Raw genomic sequence first — 21,277 nt, forward strand, 5'->3', positions numbered from 1 at the left:
AATGAATCCACAGTATACATATTTGTATCCATCTGATGAGTTAAGCCTTTTTCAACTGATTTTTATAGTTTGTTCTTATGTTGTACTGTTACACTACTGTCAAAGGTTAGGGGAGGCTTTTGATCCCTCTAACATGTTTAACCCCGTCACATTCTATATGTATGTGCCTGTCCCAAGTCAGGAGCCAATAATTCAGTGGTTGTCATTTGTTTAGGTGTCACATATTTGTTTTTCGTTTATTTTTTGTATATAAATAAGACTGTTAGTTTTTCTCATTTGAATTGTTTTACATTTTCATTTCTGGGCCTTTTATCGCTGACTATGCAGTATGGTCTTTGCTCATTTTTGAAGGCTGTACAGTAACCTATAGTTGTTAATTTCTGATACATATACCTGTATGCAGATTTTTCTAATATTACAATAAATAATCTTGTATCTTTTAAGATCGTTTCTTGTTACTTCAAATTCGTTGAACATATATTCAATAAAATGTCTAATCATTTCATAAGTTTAATAAAAACAACAAACAACAACAACAACACTGCAATATGAAACAAAAATGAGATTTACAATAAAAAAAATTAAAAGATTACTAAGGCAGCAACCATTTGATTTTCTGGGGGGGGGGGGGGGGGGGGGGGCTATGGTTTTTTTTGGAAAAAAAAGTTTGTTTCCAGTTTTTGGAGAAAAAAATAATTTGTTTTTGATTCTGAGAAAAAAAATATTGTTTGTTTCACCCTCAGCTGCCACTATATGTAATGCTAAAATTGAAAGAAAAAAATTGTTTTCGACTTGTCGCGAAAAAAATAGATTGTTTTTCGCCACAGGCGAAAAAAAAAATTTGTCCAGAAAAAAAAAACCATAGCCCCCCCCAGAAATTCAAATGGTTGCTGCCTAAAATACTGAAAAAAAATCAAGGTATAAAATCAAATTATTCTAACTATTTGTCAAGAAGAATGATACTTTCTTAACAAGTAACACACTTGATCATAAACTAAATAGTTAGCACCGGCTGCCAACCCCCCTTTTATCAGCCCTGGTGAAAGTCCTTTATAAAGACCTCTGACGCTTCCCTCTTCTTTCATTATTGTGATCATACAGTCCCACAGTCCATTATAATGTCTTACAGCACCAAAACCTTTCCTGGCTTTCTCAAAACCCTGTATTTCTAGTCTCTTTTTAATAACATCCAGAGGGTAAATTATTGTTTTTGCAATAGCTCCTGCACTAGATCCACATACTAAGACTTCTGTTACACCTACAAATAAAAAATAAATTTCTTTCTCATTTACTTAAGTTAGATGATGGTTTAAATTAAAATCCATAGAAGTCTTTTTAAACTAAGATGTCATAATGAAGTTAGATCATGCTTTTTTCAAAAAGAAAACTTCACTATAGAATTTTGAGATACAATATGAGAAGATAGCTCTTATAATATGCTTTCAAATTAGAAAAGAAATAAATGGGTGACTAGACTAATTTTCTTGCTTCGTCATAAAATATATTAATTCACAACACATTCTATTGTAAAGTTACTTTATCTGAATTATTTCCCCTCATATCTCAGTTATCTTCCCTTAGGTAGGCCGTAGCAACTGTAGCAACATTTAAACTAGAGGCTCTTAAGAGTCTGTGTCGCTCACCTTGGTCTATGTCCATACATGTATTAAACAAAGGACACAGATGAATTCATGACAAAATTGCGTTTTGATGATGGTGATGTGTTTGCAGATCTTACTTTACTGAACATTCTTGCTACTTACAATTTTCTCTATCTATAATAAACTTGACCCTTTAGTTATACAGGAAAATATTTTGTAAAAATTTACAAAAATTCAAAAAATGAATGAAAATTGTTAAAAATTGACTATAAAGGGCAATAACTCTTTGAGGTGATCTTACTTTGCTGAACATTATTGCTGTTGACAGTTTATCTCTATCTATACTAATATTCAAGATAATAACGAAAAACAGAAAAATTTCTTTAAAAATTACTAATTGTGGGGCAGCAACCCAACAACCCATTGTCCATTTCATCTGAAAATTTCAGAGCAGATAAATATTGACTAGATACACAATTCAACCCCTTTTCAGATTTGCTCTAAATGCTTTGGTTTCAGAGTTATAAGCCGAAATCTACATTTTACCCCTATGTTCTATTTTTAGCCATGGTGGCCATCTTGGTTGGTTGGCTGGGTCATCGGATACATATTTTAAACTAGATACTCCAATGATGATTGTGGCTAAGTTTGGTAAAATTTGGCCCAGAGGTTTCAAAGGAGAAGATTTTTGTAAAAGACTACAAAATTTACGAAAAAATTGGTAAAAAATGACTATAAAGAGCAATAACTCCTTAAGGGGTCAACTGACCATTTTGATCATGTTGACTTATTTGTAGTACTTACTTTGCTGAACATTATTACTGTTGACAGTTTATCTCTTTCTATAATAGTATTCAAGATAATAACCAAAAACAGCAAAATTTCCTTAAAATTACCAATTCATGGGCAGAAACCCAACAACGGGTTGTCCAATTCATCTGAAAATTTCAGGGCAGATAAATATTGACCTGATGAACATTTATACCCCTTTCAGATTTGCTCTAAATGCTTTGGTTTCAGAGTTATAAGCCAAAATCTACATTTTACCCCTATGTTCTATTTTTAGCCATGGCGCCCATCTTGGTTGGTTGGCCGGGTCACCGGACACATTTTTTAAACTAGATACTCCAATGATGATTGTGGCTAAGTTTGGTAAAATTTGGCCTAGTAGTTTCAGAGGAGAAGATTTTTGTAAAAGTTAACAGACGACGCCGGACGATGACAGACGACGATAGACGACACCGGACGACGACAGACAAAGAACGCAAAGTGATGAGAAAAGCTCACTTGGCCCTTCGGGCCAGATGAGCTAAAAACAGCTGCGCCATGAGCGCATGATATGCCCGACTTCTTGTGTGGAAGTTTTATGCAATAATCATAAATAGTTTCTGAGGAAGTTTTAAGCAATAACCATTTATTGTTTTTGAGACACGGCAGGACATGTGAAACCCCCACCCTGTTTTTTTTTTACAAATATCACTAAAATAAAATTTTAAATCAAACCAAAAAGTATACAGATCTTTAAATTAGTATAACAAAGAAGTGTGTACAGTTTCAAGCAATAATCATAAATTGTTTTTGAGATACGGCGCGACATGTAAAATAAACAGCTGCGCCATGAGCGCATGATACGCCCGACGTCTTGTGTGTAAGTTTTATGCAATAATCATAAATAGTTTTTGAGAAAATTTTAAGCAATTACCATTTATTGCTTTTGAGATACGGCGGGACATGTGAAACCCAAACCCCCCCACCCTGTTTTTTTTTTTACAAATATCACTAAAATAAAATTTTGAATCAAACCAAAAAGTATACAGATCTTTAGATTAATATAAAAAAGAAGTGTGTAAAGTTTTAAGCAATAATCATAAATTGTTTTTGAGATACAGCACGACATGTAAAAACCCCCTCCCCCTTTTTTACAAAATACTCAATAACTCAAAAATGAAATTTTGAATCATCACCAAAAAGTATACAGATATTAAGATTAATATAACAAAGAAGTGTGTAAAGTTTTAAGCCATAATCATAAATCGTTTTTGAGATACGGTGCGACATGTAAAAAACCCTCCCCCTTTTTTACAAAATACTCAATAACTAAAAAATGAAATTTTGAATCATCACCAAAAAGTATACAGATATTAAGATTAATATAACTAAGAAGTGTGTAAAGTTTTCAGCAATAATCAAGAATCGTTTTTGAGATACGGTGCGACATGTGAAAAAAAACACACCCCTGTTTTAGTTACAAAGTGGCGTAACTCAAAAAAATTAAATTTTATTTTCACCAAAAAGTATACAGATCATTTGACCATCATAAAGAACAACAATATTAAGTTTCATGAAATTTAGATAAGTCGTTCTCAAGTTACGGTGCGACATGTTTACGCCGGACAGACAGACGGACGGACAGACAGACGGACGGACAGACAGACGGACGGACGGACGGACACCAGACATTTGTATACCATAATACGTCCCGTCAAAATTTTGACGGGCGTATAAAAAACCCTCCCCTTTTTTACAAAATACTCAATAACTCAAAAATAAAATTTTGAGTCATCACCAAAAAGTATACAGATCTTTAGATTTATATAAAAAAGAAGTGTGTAAAGTTTTAAGCAATAATTATAAATCGTTTTTGAGATACGGCGCGACATGTAAAAAAAAACGCCCCCTTTTTTACAAAATACTCAAAAACTCAAAAATGAAATTTTGAATCATCACCAAAAAGTATACAGATATTAAGATTAATATAACTAAGAAGTGTGTAAAGTTTTAAGCAATAATCAAGAAACGTTTTTGAGATACGGTGCGACATGTGAAAAAAAAAACACCCCTGTTTTAGTTTTAAGCCATAATCATAAATCGTGTAAATTCACATTGCGATAAGACGTGTCACGGTACTTGTCTATCCCAAATTCATGTATTTGGTTTTGATGTTATATATATTATTCTCGTGGGATTTTGTCTATGTGTGTTACATTTTAGTGTTATGTCGTTGTTCTCCTCTTATATTTAATGCGTTTCCCTCGGTTTTAGTTTGTTATCCCGATTTTGTTTTTTGTCCATGGATTTATGAGTTTTGAACAGCGGTATACTACTGTTGCCTTATTTAGTTACAAAGTGCCGTAACTCAAAAAGTTTAAATCTTATTTTCACCAAAAAGTATACAGATCATTTGACCATCATAAGAAACAACTATATTAAATTAAGTTTCATGAAATTTGGATAAGTCGTTCTCAAGTTACGGTGCGACATGTTTACGCCGGACAGACGGACGGGCGGACTGACAGACAGACGGACGGACGGACAGACAGACAGACGGACGGACGGACGGACACCGGACATTTGTATACCATAATACGTCCCGTCAAAATTTTGACGGGCGTATAAAAATGAATCAAACAAAACAAAAAATGTTTTTTTTGTAAAATATAGCAGTAAGTATGATAAAACACATAATTTCATCTGATCTAAACATTAGTTACTGAAATAAACTCTTAGAGATGCTTGATTATTTTTTATCATAGATATATTTGGCTCTATATAAACGGCTTTTTTCAAGTTTAGATGACAAATCCACTACAATATAATCAAATTCTATCTCATGATTGACAGCTATGCAAATTTCAAAACATTTGATCTGCAATACTTGAATCATCATCTGAATAAAATGTGAGGCAACTGAAGATATGCTTATATCTTCATTTGTCAATCTGAATGTGTCCCCCAAAAAAATTTAGACAGGGATTTACTATTTCATGGATAAAGAATATACATTTGATCATAATCAGGCGGAAACTCAGTTGAAACAGAACTAAAGAATTGGAGCTCTTTGTTAGAGAAGGTGATAAATGCTTACTGTAATGTTTACTATAGTAACATAAAAATTAAAAGTTAATAGAAACAAATAAAATGACAATTGTCCTATTTTAAAAACACCATTTGCATAGGTTTAAATTTATCTATTACATAGTTAAGCAGAACAATTACATATCAAGTCGTCGACATATGTATCTATCAAGTTGGATGTAGAAAATGCATAACCTCCAATTTTTTTATAAAAATACCACGTACGGAGAACATATTTATCTATTAGTTCAGTAATTTTCGTGTCTGCCCTTCCATTATTTGACTCAAGAAAAAGTTCTATAAAATGGGTAACAATTGTATTGAAAAGAGAAAATCGAGTGCGCCTTTTTATGTTAGGGCTTGTTTGAGTTGAATATTGTCTTGAAATTGTACAAAGCAAGAATTTTTGATACATCATCTCACTTCAGGACAGATTCTATCATTTTTATATGTTAAAGTTACAGGTTGACTTTATAACACAAAAAAATCACAGTACTAAAAGATGAAATATATGGGTCAAGTGAAATACCAATCTAATGAATCATAAAAACAGATTAAGTGTGTTCGAATAGCTATTTTTTTATTAAAAGTACTTGACGACAGTCTTTCAAGTTGGATGATGAAAATGCATATCTTCGAAAACAAATAATTTTTTGTGTGTGATAACTAAGGTTTATAGTCTTCAACCACTAAAAAAAATCTAGTCTTTTCACGAAATATTTAATTAGACATTTTTTAAATGTTTATAAATTTCCAAAAATTCCACCTGGATGGCTTTCCATTTCTAAGATAGTGAAAATGAACTGGTGTAATGGGGAGATAATTTTGACAAAGTAGAATCCTGACTGCATAATGTAAACAATCAGATATCAAACTTGATTACATAACAGTTCAAGTCTGTTTATTGATTGACAGGTGCAACAAATACAATTTTTTCTAAATCCATTTCCTCTACCTGCATGTGACCTCTTATGACCTGGATTGTCAAACCATCCTCTCCACAATCTTGTAAACAAAGCAAAGAATCCAAACTGGAGGCCCATTTGTGGTCCAATTTGTGCAACAGCCGCACCAAGACCTTTATAAAAAGACAGGAAACCTTCTTCTTTGATCATGGTTTGAATTCCTGAATATAATGAGGAATATATCTGAAAAGAAGAAAATAAGTTCATCCAAATTTTATTTCTAAGATAAGTCGATCTTTTTAAATCTTCTATATATATAGACTTCATATAAGTATTGATAAAACTCTACAAACAAGATGGAATATTGAAAAAAATTTCCAAGCATCAAATGGCCTTTGCCAGCTGTCTTCAAAAAACATAATAAAAACAATATGACTTCTTTTTGTATAAAATGAGAGCTCACAAAAGGTGGATACAGAAACTTTCATAAGGGGGGCCCACTGACAGCCCTAAGAGGGGGCCTGGTCCATTCATGCTTCTGTAATTCCCTATAAAATCAACCAATTTTCCCCATAAAAGTGTCCCCTGCCCCCTGGATCAGCATATATCCACTCATTTGATCACTATATTATAGTATGAATTGAAGAAAATGTGAAAACAAAGTAATTTAAATCTAGATGACAGAAACATCAAAGTACAAGCTGTTCCTTCTTAACTTTGAAGTTTGTGTGTGCATTTACAACCTTGAAATGCAATTTACACTTTTTTCTCTATTTAAAATAATATTTGGACAAAATAATCAAACTGTAAATGATTTGATAAAATATATGAATGCTATTATAAAAGTTGTCTTTTCTTTTTTTTCAATTTTATTTAATTCCTCTATTTCATTTTATTTAATGAACTCTATAAGATAAGATAAGATAAGATAAGATAAGAATTTTATTAATCTAATCAAGAACCCATAAAGGGCATCATTTTACAACACAATATGATTGGAAAAAGCAAAACAGAAAACTAATACCATACTATAACATTATGGACAGGACCAGAGCCTAACACAACATGTGTTTTATATAACTATTATATTAAATCTAATAACAATAAAATATTATATTATTTCATATATTTTGTTTACATCTGGATCTTATTTCTAAACCTTTAATAATGTAATTTCCTAGGCACATGAGAGTTGGTAAATGCTCATTTGTGAACAGCCAGAAATATTTCTTGTCATTAGGTAGTTCTTTAAAATTAGTACAAAAAGTGATAACTTTATCAAATAACAGTTTCCTCTGTTCATCATATAATGGACAATTTACTGTAAAATGGGTCTCATCTTCAATAGAATTTGATCCATGTGATAAGCAGTGATGACATAGACGTTGAGTTTTCTCTATGTATTTTTTACTATATCTATCTTTCTCAATTCTAAGATCATGAGCACTTATTTTCATTTTACATATAGCTCTTCTTATACTAAAATCTTTAATTGATAAATAAGCCTCCTTTACAAAGTCAGTCTTGAGGTTGAAATAATTTTCTAATTTACTATTACCTTTTTGATAAGGTTTCAGATCTTTTGACCAACCAAAATGTTTTAAAACTATTACAAAGTTTACCTTTTACAAAGTTAATTAATTTATTGAGCTTTGTATCTAAATTTTGTATATCAAGTGATTGAAGTACATATTTCATAGATGAATACCAACAATTAATGTTTTCTGCATCTAAAATTTTATTACAAACATAAGCATCATAAAGTAACCCTTTGTCCAACTTGTTAAGCCTGTGTACATATTTTACCATAGATATAATGACAGAAAAATAAAGAGGAAATCTTGCAACCTCTGATAACACTGCTAAATTTGAGGCTTTCTTATTTACACCAAGAATATAGACTTTAAATATCTGAAATGTGATTTTTCCAAATAATCATTTATGTAGATTAATTCAAATAGATAATCACTTTTTTTCTTGCAAGCAGCAGAGTTAATTTTAAATGAACCCCAAATTTCACTACAATATAATAAAATTGGTTTTATTGTGTGATCATATAAATGTATTGCAGTATCAATACTTGGATTACAAGCTGACATGGATTTTTGTAATTTGAATTTTGCCTTTAAGGATTTTTTGAATAGCTCTTCTTTCCCCTGTTTAAAAAGACCACTAGAGGTAAAGACTATCCCTAGATATTTACATTTATTAACACATTCTACAGCCTCTTTATCTAAATAAAATGATTCCTTCAAAAATTTTCCAGGCTTGTTAAAAATTAAAACTTTTGTTTTGGACAAATTTACATCTAGACACCAGTCAATACAATAAGTATGCAATATATCAAGTCGGTTTTGAAGACCTTTTTTAGTGTTTGATAATACAATAATGTCATCAGCGTACATAAGACAATCAATTCTACGCCCATTGATATCAACAGCATCTGGACTTGGCTCAAATTTTGGCGGCAGATCGTTAATGAACAGCTTAAATAAGTTTGGACTTAAAACATCCCCTTGTCTTACCCCAACTAGCGAGCTGAAAGATGGTGTTAATACATTGCCCACTTTCACAGACATTTCATTCTTGCTGTACATATCTTTTAAAATAGTATAAAATTTTCCAGATATGTTGTTTTCCAATAATTTATATTTAATACCACAGTGTATGACCCTGTCGAAAGCCTTTTTAAAGTCCACAAAGCAAGCATAAATTTTTCCCCCTTTTTTGTTAGTATATTTGTCTAATATGGTTTTTAAAACAAACATATGATCAGATGTTCTACTCTTTTTTGAAAAACCAATCTGACATGGATGAATTATATTATTTTTATCAAGATGAATGTCAAGTCTTTTATTAAGAATACTGACTATACAAAGAGAGATAACTCAAAAATATCTAATGGAAGTTTTGACATGTTACAGAGGTAAATAAGACACATGGTGGTTTTTTACCGTATATTATACATCTACAGAAGTTTGTGAAATGCAAGGATACAGCTCTTACCTTCTCATTTCCCTGGGCAACAAATCTAGTCCGCAGTACATCCATTGGTTGTGCCACAGTAATAGCAATACATCCTGCTAGTCCTCCACAAACTGTGTGGACTATTGGACGGTGCTTTGTTGTAAACTCATGTGGACAAAATCTCCATGCAACAGAGGTCAGCAACTCAAATGATGCAAACTAAAATCAAAGAATAAATTCTACATATTATTGAGAAAAAAAATATGAAATTTTCTACATTATCGTTTATTTCAAATCACAGTGAAGACTGGTTATTTATTTTATGATACAATGCTGCATGAACATTTGTTTTCATTTTCGGACAAAATCGCAAACAAAAATATTGTAGTAAATAATACATACAGTTGTCTCATTGGCACTCAAACCATAACTTCCTATATCTATATACAGTAAAGTAAATAATATTGCAAACTATTAACTAATATACACTTTCCCAATAGAGTGCAAATTAAGTAAAGTATACATATAAATACTAGGTTTAACAAAACGAAAAAAACAATATTAAAACCTTGTGTGTCTGAATCGCATCTCTGGTCTCAGAGATAGCAAACTTCAGATTAACTGATATATGTTTAAATTTTGCCTAATCTGTGACAAACTATCTAAAAATTATAACAAAAAAACCAAAATGTATCTATTGTATTTTGTGTAAATATTTTATAATGATGCATGAAACTACATCATACATGTATGATCAAAGCCTACTTGAATTATCATTACTCGTGAAATTTAGACAGAACAAGGGACATACAGACTACAGCATATCGTTTTAAACCTCTTTGTTAAAAATACTACAGATATTTAAAAATTGAATGAATGTGTAAATATATTTGTAATATTTTTATACCTGAGTGAAACCATATGCAACAGATAATATCTGTGCTGGAACATGCCCTTTCCACAATGCAGTAACTCCTTCTTCTTTTATGATAGACTGGAACGCTTGTCGGATTCCCCAATACTTAGAAAATGATGTACTTGTTGGTTTACATACAGGTTCAACTTGAAGCTACAAGAAATCAGAAACTAAAGTAAAATCATGCCACAAGAAAGATAACTCTATTTTATAAGTACATTCACTTGGCTCAATAGAAAGTGTCTTCCTAGACCTGCAAACATTTTTTTATTTGACAACCATCACATTGTACACATATATAAATCCATAATACTTGAAAAATAGCTGTTCCTTTTAATTACAAATGCATTGATATAAACATAAATGTTCACTGTAGGGGAACTTTGATTCATATATCATGATTAAAAAACACAATTTTCTGTTTTTGTTATACATGTATACATTTTTGTATTCAGGCTAATGCATAAAATATAATTTAACACTACATTTGTATACAATATTTTTTTGCTATGAAAAATTATATTAAAGGGAAACTTCGCAAAAAAATCAAAAATTGATATTATGTCCATTCTGTATAAAAAGGCTCAAATTTATAGATATTAAAGTTTTATTCCGCTAGATAAGAGATCAACATCGATTTTAAAATTTGAGTATATATTTTCTACGCTCCGCCATCTTGTCATCTTCTACGATTATAATCACGATATGTCTATAAAACACAAAGGACCAAAACTACAGTAACCGATGTAGTCGTAATTGCGTGTCGATATCTTGTCAATCGTACGATTGTTTTATCTGACTAACTATAAACTTGATACGGAAAATGTTCTTATTTTTTTTTAAATGACCATTATTATATATCTGTTATTTTTAAACTGTTAATATTCGAATTAGTTAAAGAGTCACAGTTCAAATAATAAATAAGTGTTCCGTGAAAATTGTTTTCAAAAATCTAATTCGTTCATAATTCTTTAAAGTAATAAACTTTATTCAAATAAATTCAGATCTTTCCTCATCTGATCACCAGCATGGCTAAAGGTATTACTCCCAAAGGTATTGTGAGGGGTGTGAGGACTCAGGTGACACGTCCGGGTATTCAAGCGATTTCCTGTCGGGCTTGCAAGTTCATGCATCGTTTCACTTCTGTAGGTATTGATCAGTGTACACGGCAGACTTATAACTTTCCATTTTGAACTATCAGGTGTATAATACACATCTCTGTCTTGTGTGTCCGAAAGTGATATGATGCCAATAATTTAACTCGTACGCTTGTTTATAAATAACATTTCTGGTGTAAAGAATATTATTTATGAAAATATAAAAAATACCACAAAAAAAAAAAGATTTGTAGAAATAAAAATCTATATACATATTTTTTCCGAGGGTTAATTTGGGAAAATGTAATTTGTCAATTATAGTAAAGGACAGACTGGTAAAATGTACGCACTTGTCGATGTTGGCTTATACGCCTGGATAGAAAGTTACGGAACTATAGTGCAATTTAAAATATATACATGTATCAGACTATATTGTATACCAAAAGAAGAAGAAGAAGAAGAAGAGAACCAGTTTGATTTAAATACAGGTCGATATATATCTTGCTTTGGTTCATCGAAGTTATGAACATAGTAAAATCCCAGTTTTATGTATCAATTAGATTGTTCTCGAATAAAGGAAGAAATTCGTCATCATCACAATTGTTCCGACATTCATGTAAAATATATGCAACTGGACGTACACTAATAATCCCAAAGGGGTGTGAGTATTTTCTAGGAAAACTATTGAGTATTAAAGTTTCAAATCAATTTCGGGATTTATTTTCTTTCTTGCCGTGATATGATAGCAATTTAATGAATAAACTGCTTGTTCGCTTTAGCGGTATCAGAGACATGTATATATGTCTCTGGCGGTATTCTTGCCAGTTGAACAGCCTTATAAGTTACATTCAAAAATAGGGAAAGATGACATAAAATTCGCTGTCTTTTGTTTTTGAACATCGTTGGTCAAATAGATAGAGTATTATACGTTGTGAGACGAGGACTATTTCAACAAATACTATAAATTCAAGTGGAAGTTTTCGTTTTTTGCAATTTGAGAGTAAATGATGTATCAAACGTTCAAGAATACGCATGTAAAATGTGTCACTGGATATAAAAAAAAATCAATCTCAAAACCTACTTCCGTATGGAACTTCCCCTTTCAGTGACCTGCAAATTTAACAGATGATACACTTTATAAGATTTGCATGTCCAACAACGACCCACTACTCTACATGTGTTACTGACAGCCTAAGATAGTAATTCTTCTGTTAGGTCAATTCTCTTTCGAACAATACCAGAAAACATGGAAAATAAGTTCTTTAAATTTTGACTCTGGAATTAACACCATTTTTTCGTGCGACAAACTTTATTTCTGGCGATGAGCAGACATGGACGGAAAACAATAAACAGATAGGTTTAATATTTGTTCATTCATTTAACATGTATAATATGAATACGATTGTACTTAAAAAAAAACTTATATAGTTAGTTTCAAGAACAACCGGGTTCAGACAAACTGTTATGAAATCGATGCTGTTACTTATGCATTCACCCAATTCAATATTACGATCAAAGAGAGTAAATTAGTGGCAACATAGACATTCCGTTAATAACGACATAAGTATGCAGTTAGTACACGAACACCAATCTGTGTTTTAAAAACTAGCGATGGTTGCTAAGGATATCTTGATTTCGAGAACTTTCTGCAGCTTCCATTTTATGGAGTTCTTCTTCGGTATACCCTGGCTCTAGTGCGTACCCAATATGACCATACTCGTCAAAATCTGACTCTTTTGACTGACTGGAACCACTGTTATAGTACTATCATTCTCCGAACAAGATATTTTTATTTATGATTTTATGATAAATTTTTGGACCATATATAAACTGTTCTATAAAAACAAGCACGCAAAAATCATAAGATAGAAATATAAGTAATATGTGAGTAAAGTTAATTGAATCATTTAAGTTAATATCCTTTGGGCTCGAATGTAGTTAAAACTAATAAATGTGTTTTATAGGATAGCTCAAATCCTCATCCAAATAATATAATCTAGTATATGTAATAAAACCCTTCCTACTACACCGAGTTTTAATGCCAAGCGGTAGACATATTTTAGGTACCAATTAAGTAATTGAATGAGTAATAGATAACAATAATTAATCATGAATGTGCAAAGATTTAAAAACAAAAGTATTTTTCTTTGTTCGTACATATTATACTCCGCTTCGGTAGATTTATCTACTTATCTTCAGATAGTTTCAGATATACATTAATACATGGCTTTCAAAAGTCTAAATGTAAGTGTTCTCGTACATTTTTTGCCTAATAAAGAAAATCAAAATGCTTTGGTAAAGCTATTTCTAATTCCCCCTTTTCAATGAGACATACATCAAGGACAAGAGGTGTATATCATTTCATTCTGACACATGAATTAAGTTTCCCGTCTTAACCGAAAATTGTTTAAATTTTATTACTTAGTAAATTAATTTATTTGAATTGAAATAAATGATACAGCAAATATAATTAAATAATTCCACGGCGATCTATTTTTATTTGTAACAAACTTGAAACTTGAATTAGTATTATAGATGTGTATATTGAATGCTCCCTTGTTTTATAATCCACTGATCCGAATAGACAGTCACACCTGGCAAGGTGTGCCCTAGAGGCGTGGTTAAATACCGAAGTGCAAATAACAATTTACCTTTCAACAAGCCATCTAAGAGTATTCAATTTGCCACAGAACCGTGAATACACACATCGTATAAATCTAGTCAAAGCAGAGATAGTAAAAGGTCAATAAGAGTACACCAACATATTGTCTTTACAGATTATTGTACTTTAATTTGTTCACCTCATATATCAGTCCGAAAATGCATTAATTAATAAATTTATAACTTTTTTGGTTGTCTACTAAAATAATTCGAATATATACGTTTAACATAGAAAATTTATCTCATGAATGTGTACAATTGCACGTCTGTGCGTCTTATCTTCTTATTATCGGATGTTTATTAGATAAACCATAAGTCATCGGCGCGCTTACGATTACGTTTAAATATCATTAAAAACCAAGACTTTTACTGATTGTATTTTAAATCCCGGCATGCAAAAACCAGGAGAAAACGTCACGACCTACAGGAAGTAGTTAAAAAAATTTCATTAATTGTTCAATTTCTCCTTTATTACTGGACATATAGCGATAAAACTTTGTGAATATATATATTTTGTCATAATGAACATATTTGAACCATAAGTAAAAAATCGCGAATTTTCCCTTTAACAGTTGCACAAGGTAGATACGATGTTCAGATGTCATGAGAACTTCAAGTCAATGTTTTATTCAATGTCAAGTGGGATAGTCTCAATGAGACTATAGTCAACCAATCGAAAATCTATTTAGCTATCAAAATTTACATACAATTAATGGATTAATATCTTTTCATACCTGAAATCTTATTTTGAGAACATCAAATGGTTGACAGACAACCCTGGCTACAAATCCAGAGAAAGCTCCAACAGCTGCATACTCCTGTGAAGATAGTTTATACTCTTCTGGTCTATAGCCTACCATTTAATGGACACAGTTTATCAATAGGAACCCTATTAATATAGACGGTCACACAAGTAGCATATGCAAAATAGGTACATTTTTTTAATACTCAACCCAAAATTGTAATTTAATTTGAAATCTCATTTACAAATGTACATATATTAATGTATACATGGTATACATCACATTTTACTGTAACAGCATTGACATTTACACATTTTGTTAGTCCGAGATTGTTTTGAGGTGAAGGCCCCATAGAGTCCTCTTAATGACTTGAGATGTCTCAGTTTGTTTGCTGTACCAACCCATGCTTTCTGTCCAAGGTCATGTGAGATGTGACAATGTCCATGTACAATTTTGTTTCTTACTTGCTTTAAATGTTTCCCCAATACAGTATTTGATACCTGAAAGGATACTGGTAAAATCAGCACACAGTTTGTTTCTTAATTTTATTAAACATGCAAAATAATTAGTTAAGGTGGTATTTCAGGAAAGTTTAAACAGTGTTAAACCAACTATCATGCAAAATGCTCAACTGGTTAAAACATGCATATATAACAAATATCCAATACACATTAAGTTGAACCAAGTATTTGTTTAATAGTAATCTTACTATACAAATTCTTGGTTAAGGTGGTACCTAACACTACAGGGAGATAACTCTGTAAAGTCAGCTAAACGTTTTAATTACGTTGTGTTGTAGAAGGAATATTAAGCTTCTCAATGATTAAAATTTGGGTTTGTCAAACTGCTACATAACCAGTGTAATTTTTCTGACAAAATGGTTGGTTCAAAATTTTTGAAATATTTATATTTTGGTTAAAGGGTCTTTTGTGTGTGTACGCCTGTTTCTGGTATTCATAATATTATATTATGTATTAATTTAAATATGTTTCCATTTTACATTTTCTTGTGTAATTAACGGCGTGTTAATTTAAGTAGGTTTTAGTTATCATGTTAATGAATAAAAGTACAAGCAAAAGTCTTAATTTTTATATCTGACAAAATTCATTAAAATAAAAAAAACACAAACAAGTTGTTAATAAAACACATATATAATTGAAAATAACAAACCCTATTGATAATACAGGCGCTGATCCAGAGGGGGGGTTCCGGGGTTTGGAACCCCCCCTTTTTTTCGGACGATCAATGCATTTGAATGGGGACATGTAATTGGAACCCCCCCCTTTGTCCTGGGTTAGGAACCCCCCCCCCCCTTTAAAATGGCTGGATCTACCCCTGTAATACCATACATGAAATTAGCATACATTCCAAGAAACAAAAAATTAGAGTTTCTTCCCTTGTTCCATGTTTGAATCTCATTTTGGTGTTTCAAGTTAAAGTAAAAGAAACTTTTAAATCTATAATTTTGATAACTGAAAGAAAAGAAAATACACATTACACATATCAATGATTTTACAAATATATATGTCCCTGCATATATTATTTATTAACCAAAAAGATCTTTAAAGTAATAATAATTGAGTTATTTCCCTTTCCCCATGTCCTTTGTAGATAGATTTTTGACTTGCTTTATGAGGGGGGATAGGACCTTTATCGGGACTCCGGGATCGGGTGTTTTTAAGCTCGGGATTTCTGGATTGACCCTTTCGGGATCCGGGAATCCTTTTTTTCCGGATTTCTGGATGTCGGAATTTGCTTTATTTAAATTCGGGACCTCTGGATTTCGTTTTTTCAAGTCCGGGATTTCTGGATCAAGACCCCTCCTATCCCCCCTCCTTTATGAATATTGCCCATTGGAATATTCATGGTTTAAATGAAGATAAATTTCAGGATGATTTGTTTATTGAAAATGTTTGTAAATATGATATAGTTTATTTTACAGAAACAATGTGGAGAGAGTCCAGGAAATCTTCCAGGTGTTACATCTCCCTATATAGTTAAGCCTATTAAGGCAAAAAAAGGGGGAGACCATCAGGTGGCATGCTTAGATTTATAAAAGCCAAATTTAAAAATGTAATTTCTGAAATAAAACAGAACAACTTCTCAATATGGTTGAAAATAGATGGAACTTTTCTCAATTTGGAGAAAAACATTTTCTTTGTTTTACCTACATCAAACCATATATTAATAAGGTTAGTTCTGAACTGACATTCACAAAAATGGAAAATGATATTTCTTTTTTCTTATTGAAAGGTGAGGTGATTTTAAGTGGTGATTTTAACTGGTGATTTTAACGCACGCACAGGAGGGTTAAATGACTTTATTCAAAATGATGGTGTTAATAACAATTTTACAGACTGTCCAGTACCGGAAGATTATACACCTGATCTACCCTTAAAAAGAAATCAATTAAATCAAAAAAACAATTTGCATGGGAATTTACTAGTAAATATCTGTAAGTCCTCTCAAATGAGAATTGTGAATGGAAGATTCCTTGGTGACTCACTTGGCTACTTTACATTTAATAATAGTAATGGTAAGAGCACAGTAGATTATATGTTGACATCACAGAATTTATTTTATACCATCAATAATTTTATGGTAAAACCATCTTCTGATCTATCAGATCATTGTTTAATAGCATTGAATATTTTTAATTATAAAAATTCTAAAGAAATAGATAAGGAAGAACTATGGTCCCTTCCTGGTACTTTTAAATGGACGGATCAGAGCAAGGACATTTATATTGATGGTTTATTAGAAGAAACAGTGAAGAAGACATTCTATCTTTAAACAAACTAATTGACTTTTTTGATGATAATAATTTTAATGATTTTGACTTCTTAGTGACCAAAACTAATGAAATCTATTTAGAAGCTGCAAAAAAAACAGTTTCTTTTAAAGCAAATTTAAAAAAATCCATAATGCAAAGACATACAAAAAAGGCAAAACCTAAAAAAGTATGGATGTCAAATGATTGCTTACTCCTTACTAGAAAAGAAGTTTGTTCCCTTGGAAATAGATTAGCTAACGCCCCTAATAATAATGCATTAAGATTGACTTATTGCAACTGTAAAAGAGAATACAGTAAACTTAAAAATAAACTGAAAAAGGATTTTTTTCATTCCTTCATAAAACAAATAAATGATATAAACCCAAAGAACACCAAAGAATTTTGGGGAAGCATTAATAATTACAAAAAAAAAGAATAATATAAACTGTGAGCCTGCTATTTCTGCCAAAGAATGGGAGATTCATTATAAAAATTTGCTTGCTTCAAGTGATAATGATAAAACTGATACAAATCAAAATATAGAAAACAAAAACCATAACTTTACTAATACATCCCTTAATGTCCCTATTACATGTAAAGAAATCAAAGACTGCATTTAGAAGTTAAGATGTTAAATCCTATGTCTGAAAAAAAATTAAAATCTATTTGTATGTATATTGAAGAAGCTCTTGATTTGAGAGACCACCATACCGTTTCATCAGATAATAATCTTTTACAGTAGTTCGTGCATATCGACATATATCTTATATAGGTGATTGTATATATATATATGTTTTAAGTAAATTTATGAAAATTTAGAATAATACTGATGTATAAGTTTATGGTATCAATATCAGTTTATAATGTAATGGTATACATAGAATTGGCTTATGACTTGTTGTTACATGCATCTTTATTTCATTTATATGTTTATATTATAATTGTCTGTATTCAGGTATTTGGATCACGCCTCTATTTAGCTGCGGTATCATCGCTCTTAGGTCCTTATGTTATTTTTTTACTATTTGCTGACCATAGAGCTACGGATTTTTCCTATTTCAAAACGTTCGGAATTGCGACCCAGGTTCAGGTCGCACTTATTTCCCAAAAATTTATTCTTTATAATCCATGCAAATCTTGTCAATATATCTACATTTTTTGCTAGTTCGTTTCGTTAGATATTTTTCTAGGATAATATGACGTACCTATTTATCATAAAAATTAGATAATAGTGTTAAGGAAATGAATATTCATTTCCTTAACACTATTATCTAACTATTTCCATTTGTATAGGAGATACGATACCGCATCTAGCCTCTATTGTGCTCTTTCCAATAAAATATTGTCAGAATTGAATTGATAATACCAATATTGTGGTCACCAAGTTCAGTTGATCCCAAATTATGTGCATTGATTTAAAAATAGTATTTCAAATATGTTCTTTTCAATTTCTTACCTTCTTTTAAACACTGGGACAAAGAAAGGTTGTATCGATTTAATTTTCAAGTTAAATTTGTTGTCTAAGGGGTTATTCTGATACGGGGAAAGAAACTTGCAATTAGACGTTGTATGTATGTATATATGTACTGGTAGATTCCTCCGTTATTCGGAGCACCCCTCGAGGGCTGCGAGGGTACAGTGGAATCCGTGTACACTCCCTTTCGGGATTTATGGGTACATGCTTAAAATAAAGTTGACCTTTCGCATATAGTATATATGAAACAAACTAATCCAGGAAAACTAAGATTGACCAATGAACCACAGCACAATGTCAGTACTAAATAACTCAAGTGATAAGGAGATACAAACCAAACTCATGGAAATAACATCATCATTCCAACTCACTCAAATCCATGAACAACCAACAAGAGAAGACAACCTCCTTGACATAGTATTAACTACAAACCCATCACTTGTCAAAACATCCAAAAACACACCTGGCATATCAGACCACGAAATGATTGTTACAGACTGTGACACCAAACCTTATTACCAACGTAGCAAACCCAGGAAGTGCTATATATACTCAAAGGCAAACTGGAACACTATTAAAGAGGAGATTTCAATAACATCAACAAAACTCCGTCACATGCAGGATCGTGGAACAAACGTACAAGAAATGAGCGATACCTTTAAGAAAGAACTCTTTCAAAGTATGGACAAACACATCCCATCAAAAGAAATCCGCTCTAAGAACAGCTTGCCCTGGATAAACCACAAAATTAGAAAACTCTTTAAAAAGAAACAGCGACTATACCAACAAGCTAAGAAAACTAAAAAGTGGTCAAACTATAGACAGTTCCAAAAAGAAGTAAAGCGACAAGTCAGGAAAGCAGAATACACATACATCAATGAAACTATCATCAAAGGCCTAGAAACAAACAATACAAAGCCATTCTGGAAGTATATCAAATCCAGGAAAACAGACAACATTGGTGTATCACCTTTAAAAGACAAGGGGAAATTAGTCAGCGACAGCAAAGGAAAGGCAGAAATTTTAATCCAACAATTTAGATCCGTATTCACAATTGACAAATCAACATCAATTCCAAAAACAACAAAATACATACTGGAAACAATACCGAATCTACTTATTACCACAAAAGGACTAGAAAAACTACTCAAAGATGTAAACCCATCGAAAGCATCTGGATCAGATGGTATACCAAACAAAATACTTAAAGAATGTGCTACAGAAATAGCACCAGGACTTACTGCCATCTTCCAAACATCAATAGACACTGGCATACTACCCGAAGACTGGTTAAACGCAAACATCTCGTGTGTATTCAAAAAAGGAGACAAACACGCAGCAGAAAACTATAGACCAGTCTCATTAACATCGGTACCTTGCAAACTATTAGAACATATCATATGCAAGCACATCCTCAAACATCTTGAAAAGCACAGAGTCTTAACATCACTCAACCATGGATTCCGATCTGGCTACTCATGTGAAACACAACTATTAGTCACCTTACATGACTTCATGAAAGCATTTGACGCCGGACTACAAACTGATATCGCAATCCTGGACTTTTCAAAAGCCTTTGATACAGTACCACACAACAAATTATTATCAAAAATGGGAGAATACGGAATTCGAGGACAACTAAACAACTGGCTAAATATGTTTCTGACACGGAGAAAGATGAAAGTAGTAGTAGAGGGAGAACAGTCAGAAGAAGTCAAAGTGGACTCAGGTGTTCCACAGGGAACAGTTCTGGGACCATTACTTTTCCTATGTCATATAAATGACCTCCCGGACACTGTCAAATCATCAGTACGGCTGTTCGCCGATGACTGTCTATTATACAGAACCATCAAAACAGAGAAAGATCACAAACTGCTACAAGAAGACCTAGCTAGCCTAGAAGATTGGGCAAATAAATGGGGTATGCGATTTAACGCAAAGAAATGCTACATACTAAGCATAAAGAACAAAAGCCAGAGATTCTATACACTCAACGGCCACATACTCCAACAAGTTCAGAGCAACCCATACCTAGGAGTGCAGAAATCAGAAGACCTGAAGTGGAGCACGCATATAACAAACGTTGCCAAAAAGGCTAACTCAACACTAGGCTTCCTCAGAAGAAATTTACGATACTGCCCACAGGAATGTAAGAAAACTGCTTACATTTCCTTAGTAAGATCTACAATGGAATATGCAGCAACAGTATGGGACCCCTACAGTATTACAGACTCAAACAAGCTAGAAAGAATACAAAGACAAGCAGCACGCTTTATAACAGGCGA

General features: G+C 32.0%; 1 protein-coding gene across 1 annotated transcript; it reads right to left on the minus strand.

Annotated features, from left to right (window-relative positions):
* Window positions 1-878: 878 nt before the first annotated feature.
* On the minus strand, window positions 879-19,096 carry LOC139488623 (mitochondrial thiamine pyrophosphate carrier-like). The gene is made up of 6 exons (XM_071274355.1): window positions 18,975-19,096; window positions 14,737-14,922; window positions 10,236-10,397; window positions 9,368-9,547; window positions 6,412-6,604; window positions 879-1,258 (listed from the first exon to the last, which is right to left on the minus strand). The coding sequence occupies exons 2-6, from the start codon at window positions 14,860-14,862 to the stop codon at window positions 948-950; spliced, it is 972 nt and encodes a 323-aa protein (XP_071130456.1). The 5' UTR covers window positions 14,863-14,922; window positions 18,975-19,096; the 3' UTR covers window positions 879-947.
* Window positions 19,097-21,277: the final 2,181 nt, after the last annotated feature.

This window comes from Mytilus edulis, chromosome 9 (assembly GCF_963676685.1).
Source record: "Mytilus edulis chromosome 9, xbMytEdul2.2, whole genome shotgun sequence".
Lineage (NCBI taxonomy): Eukaryota > Metazoa > Mollusca > Bivalvia > Mytilida > Mytilidae > Mytilus > Mytilus edulis.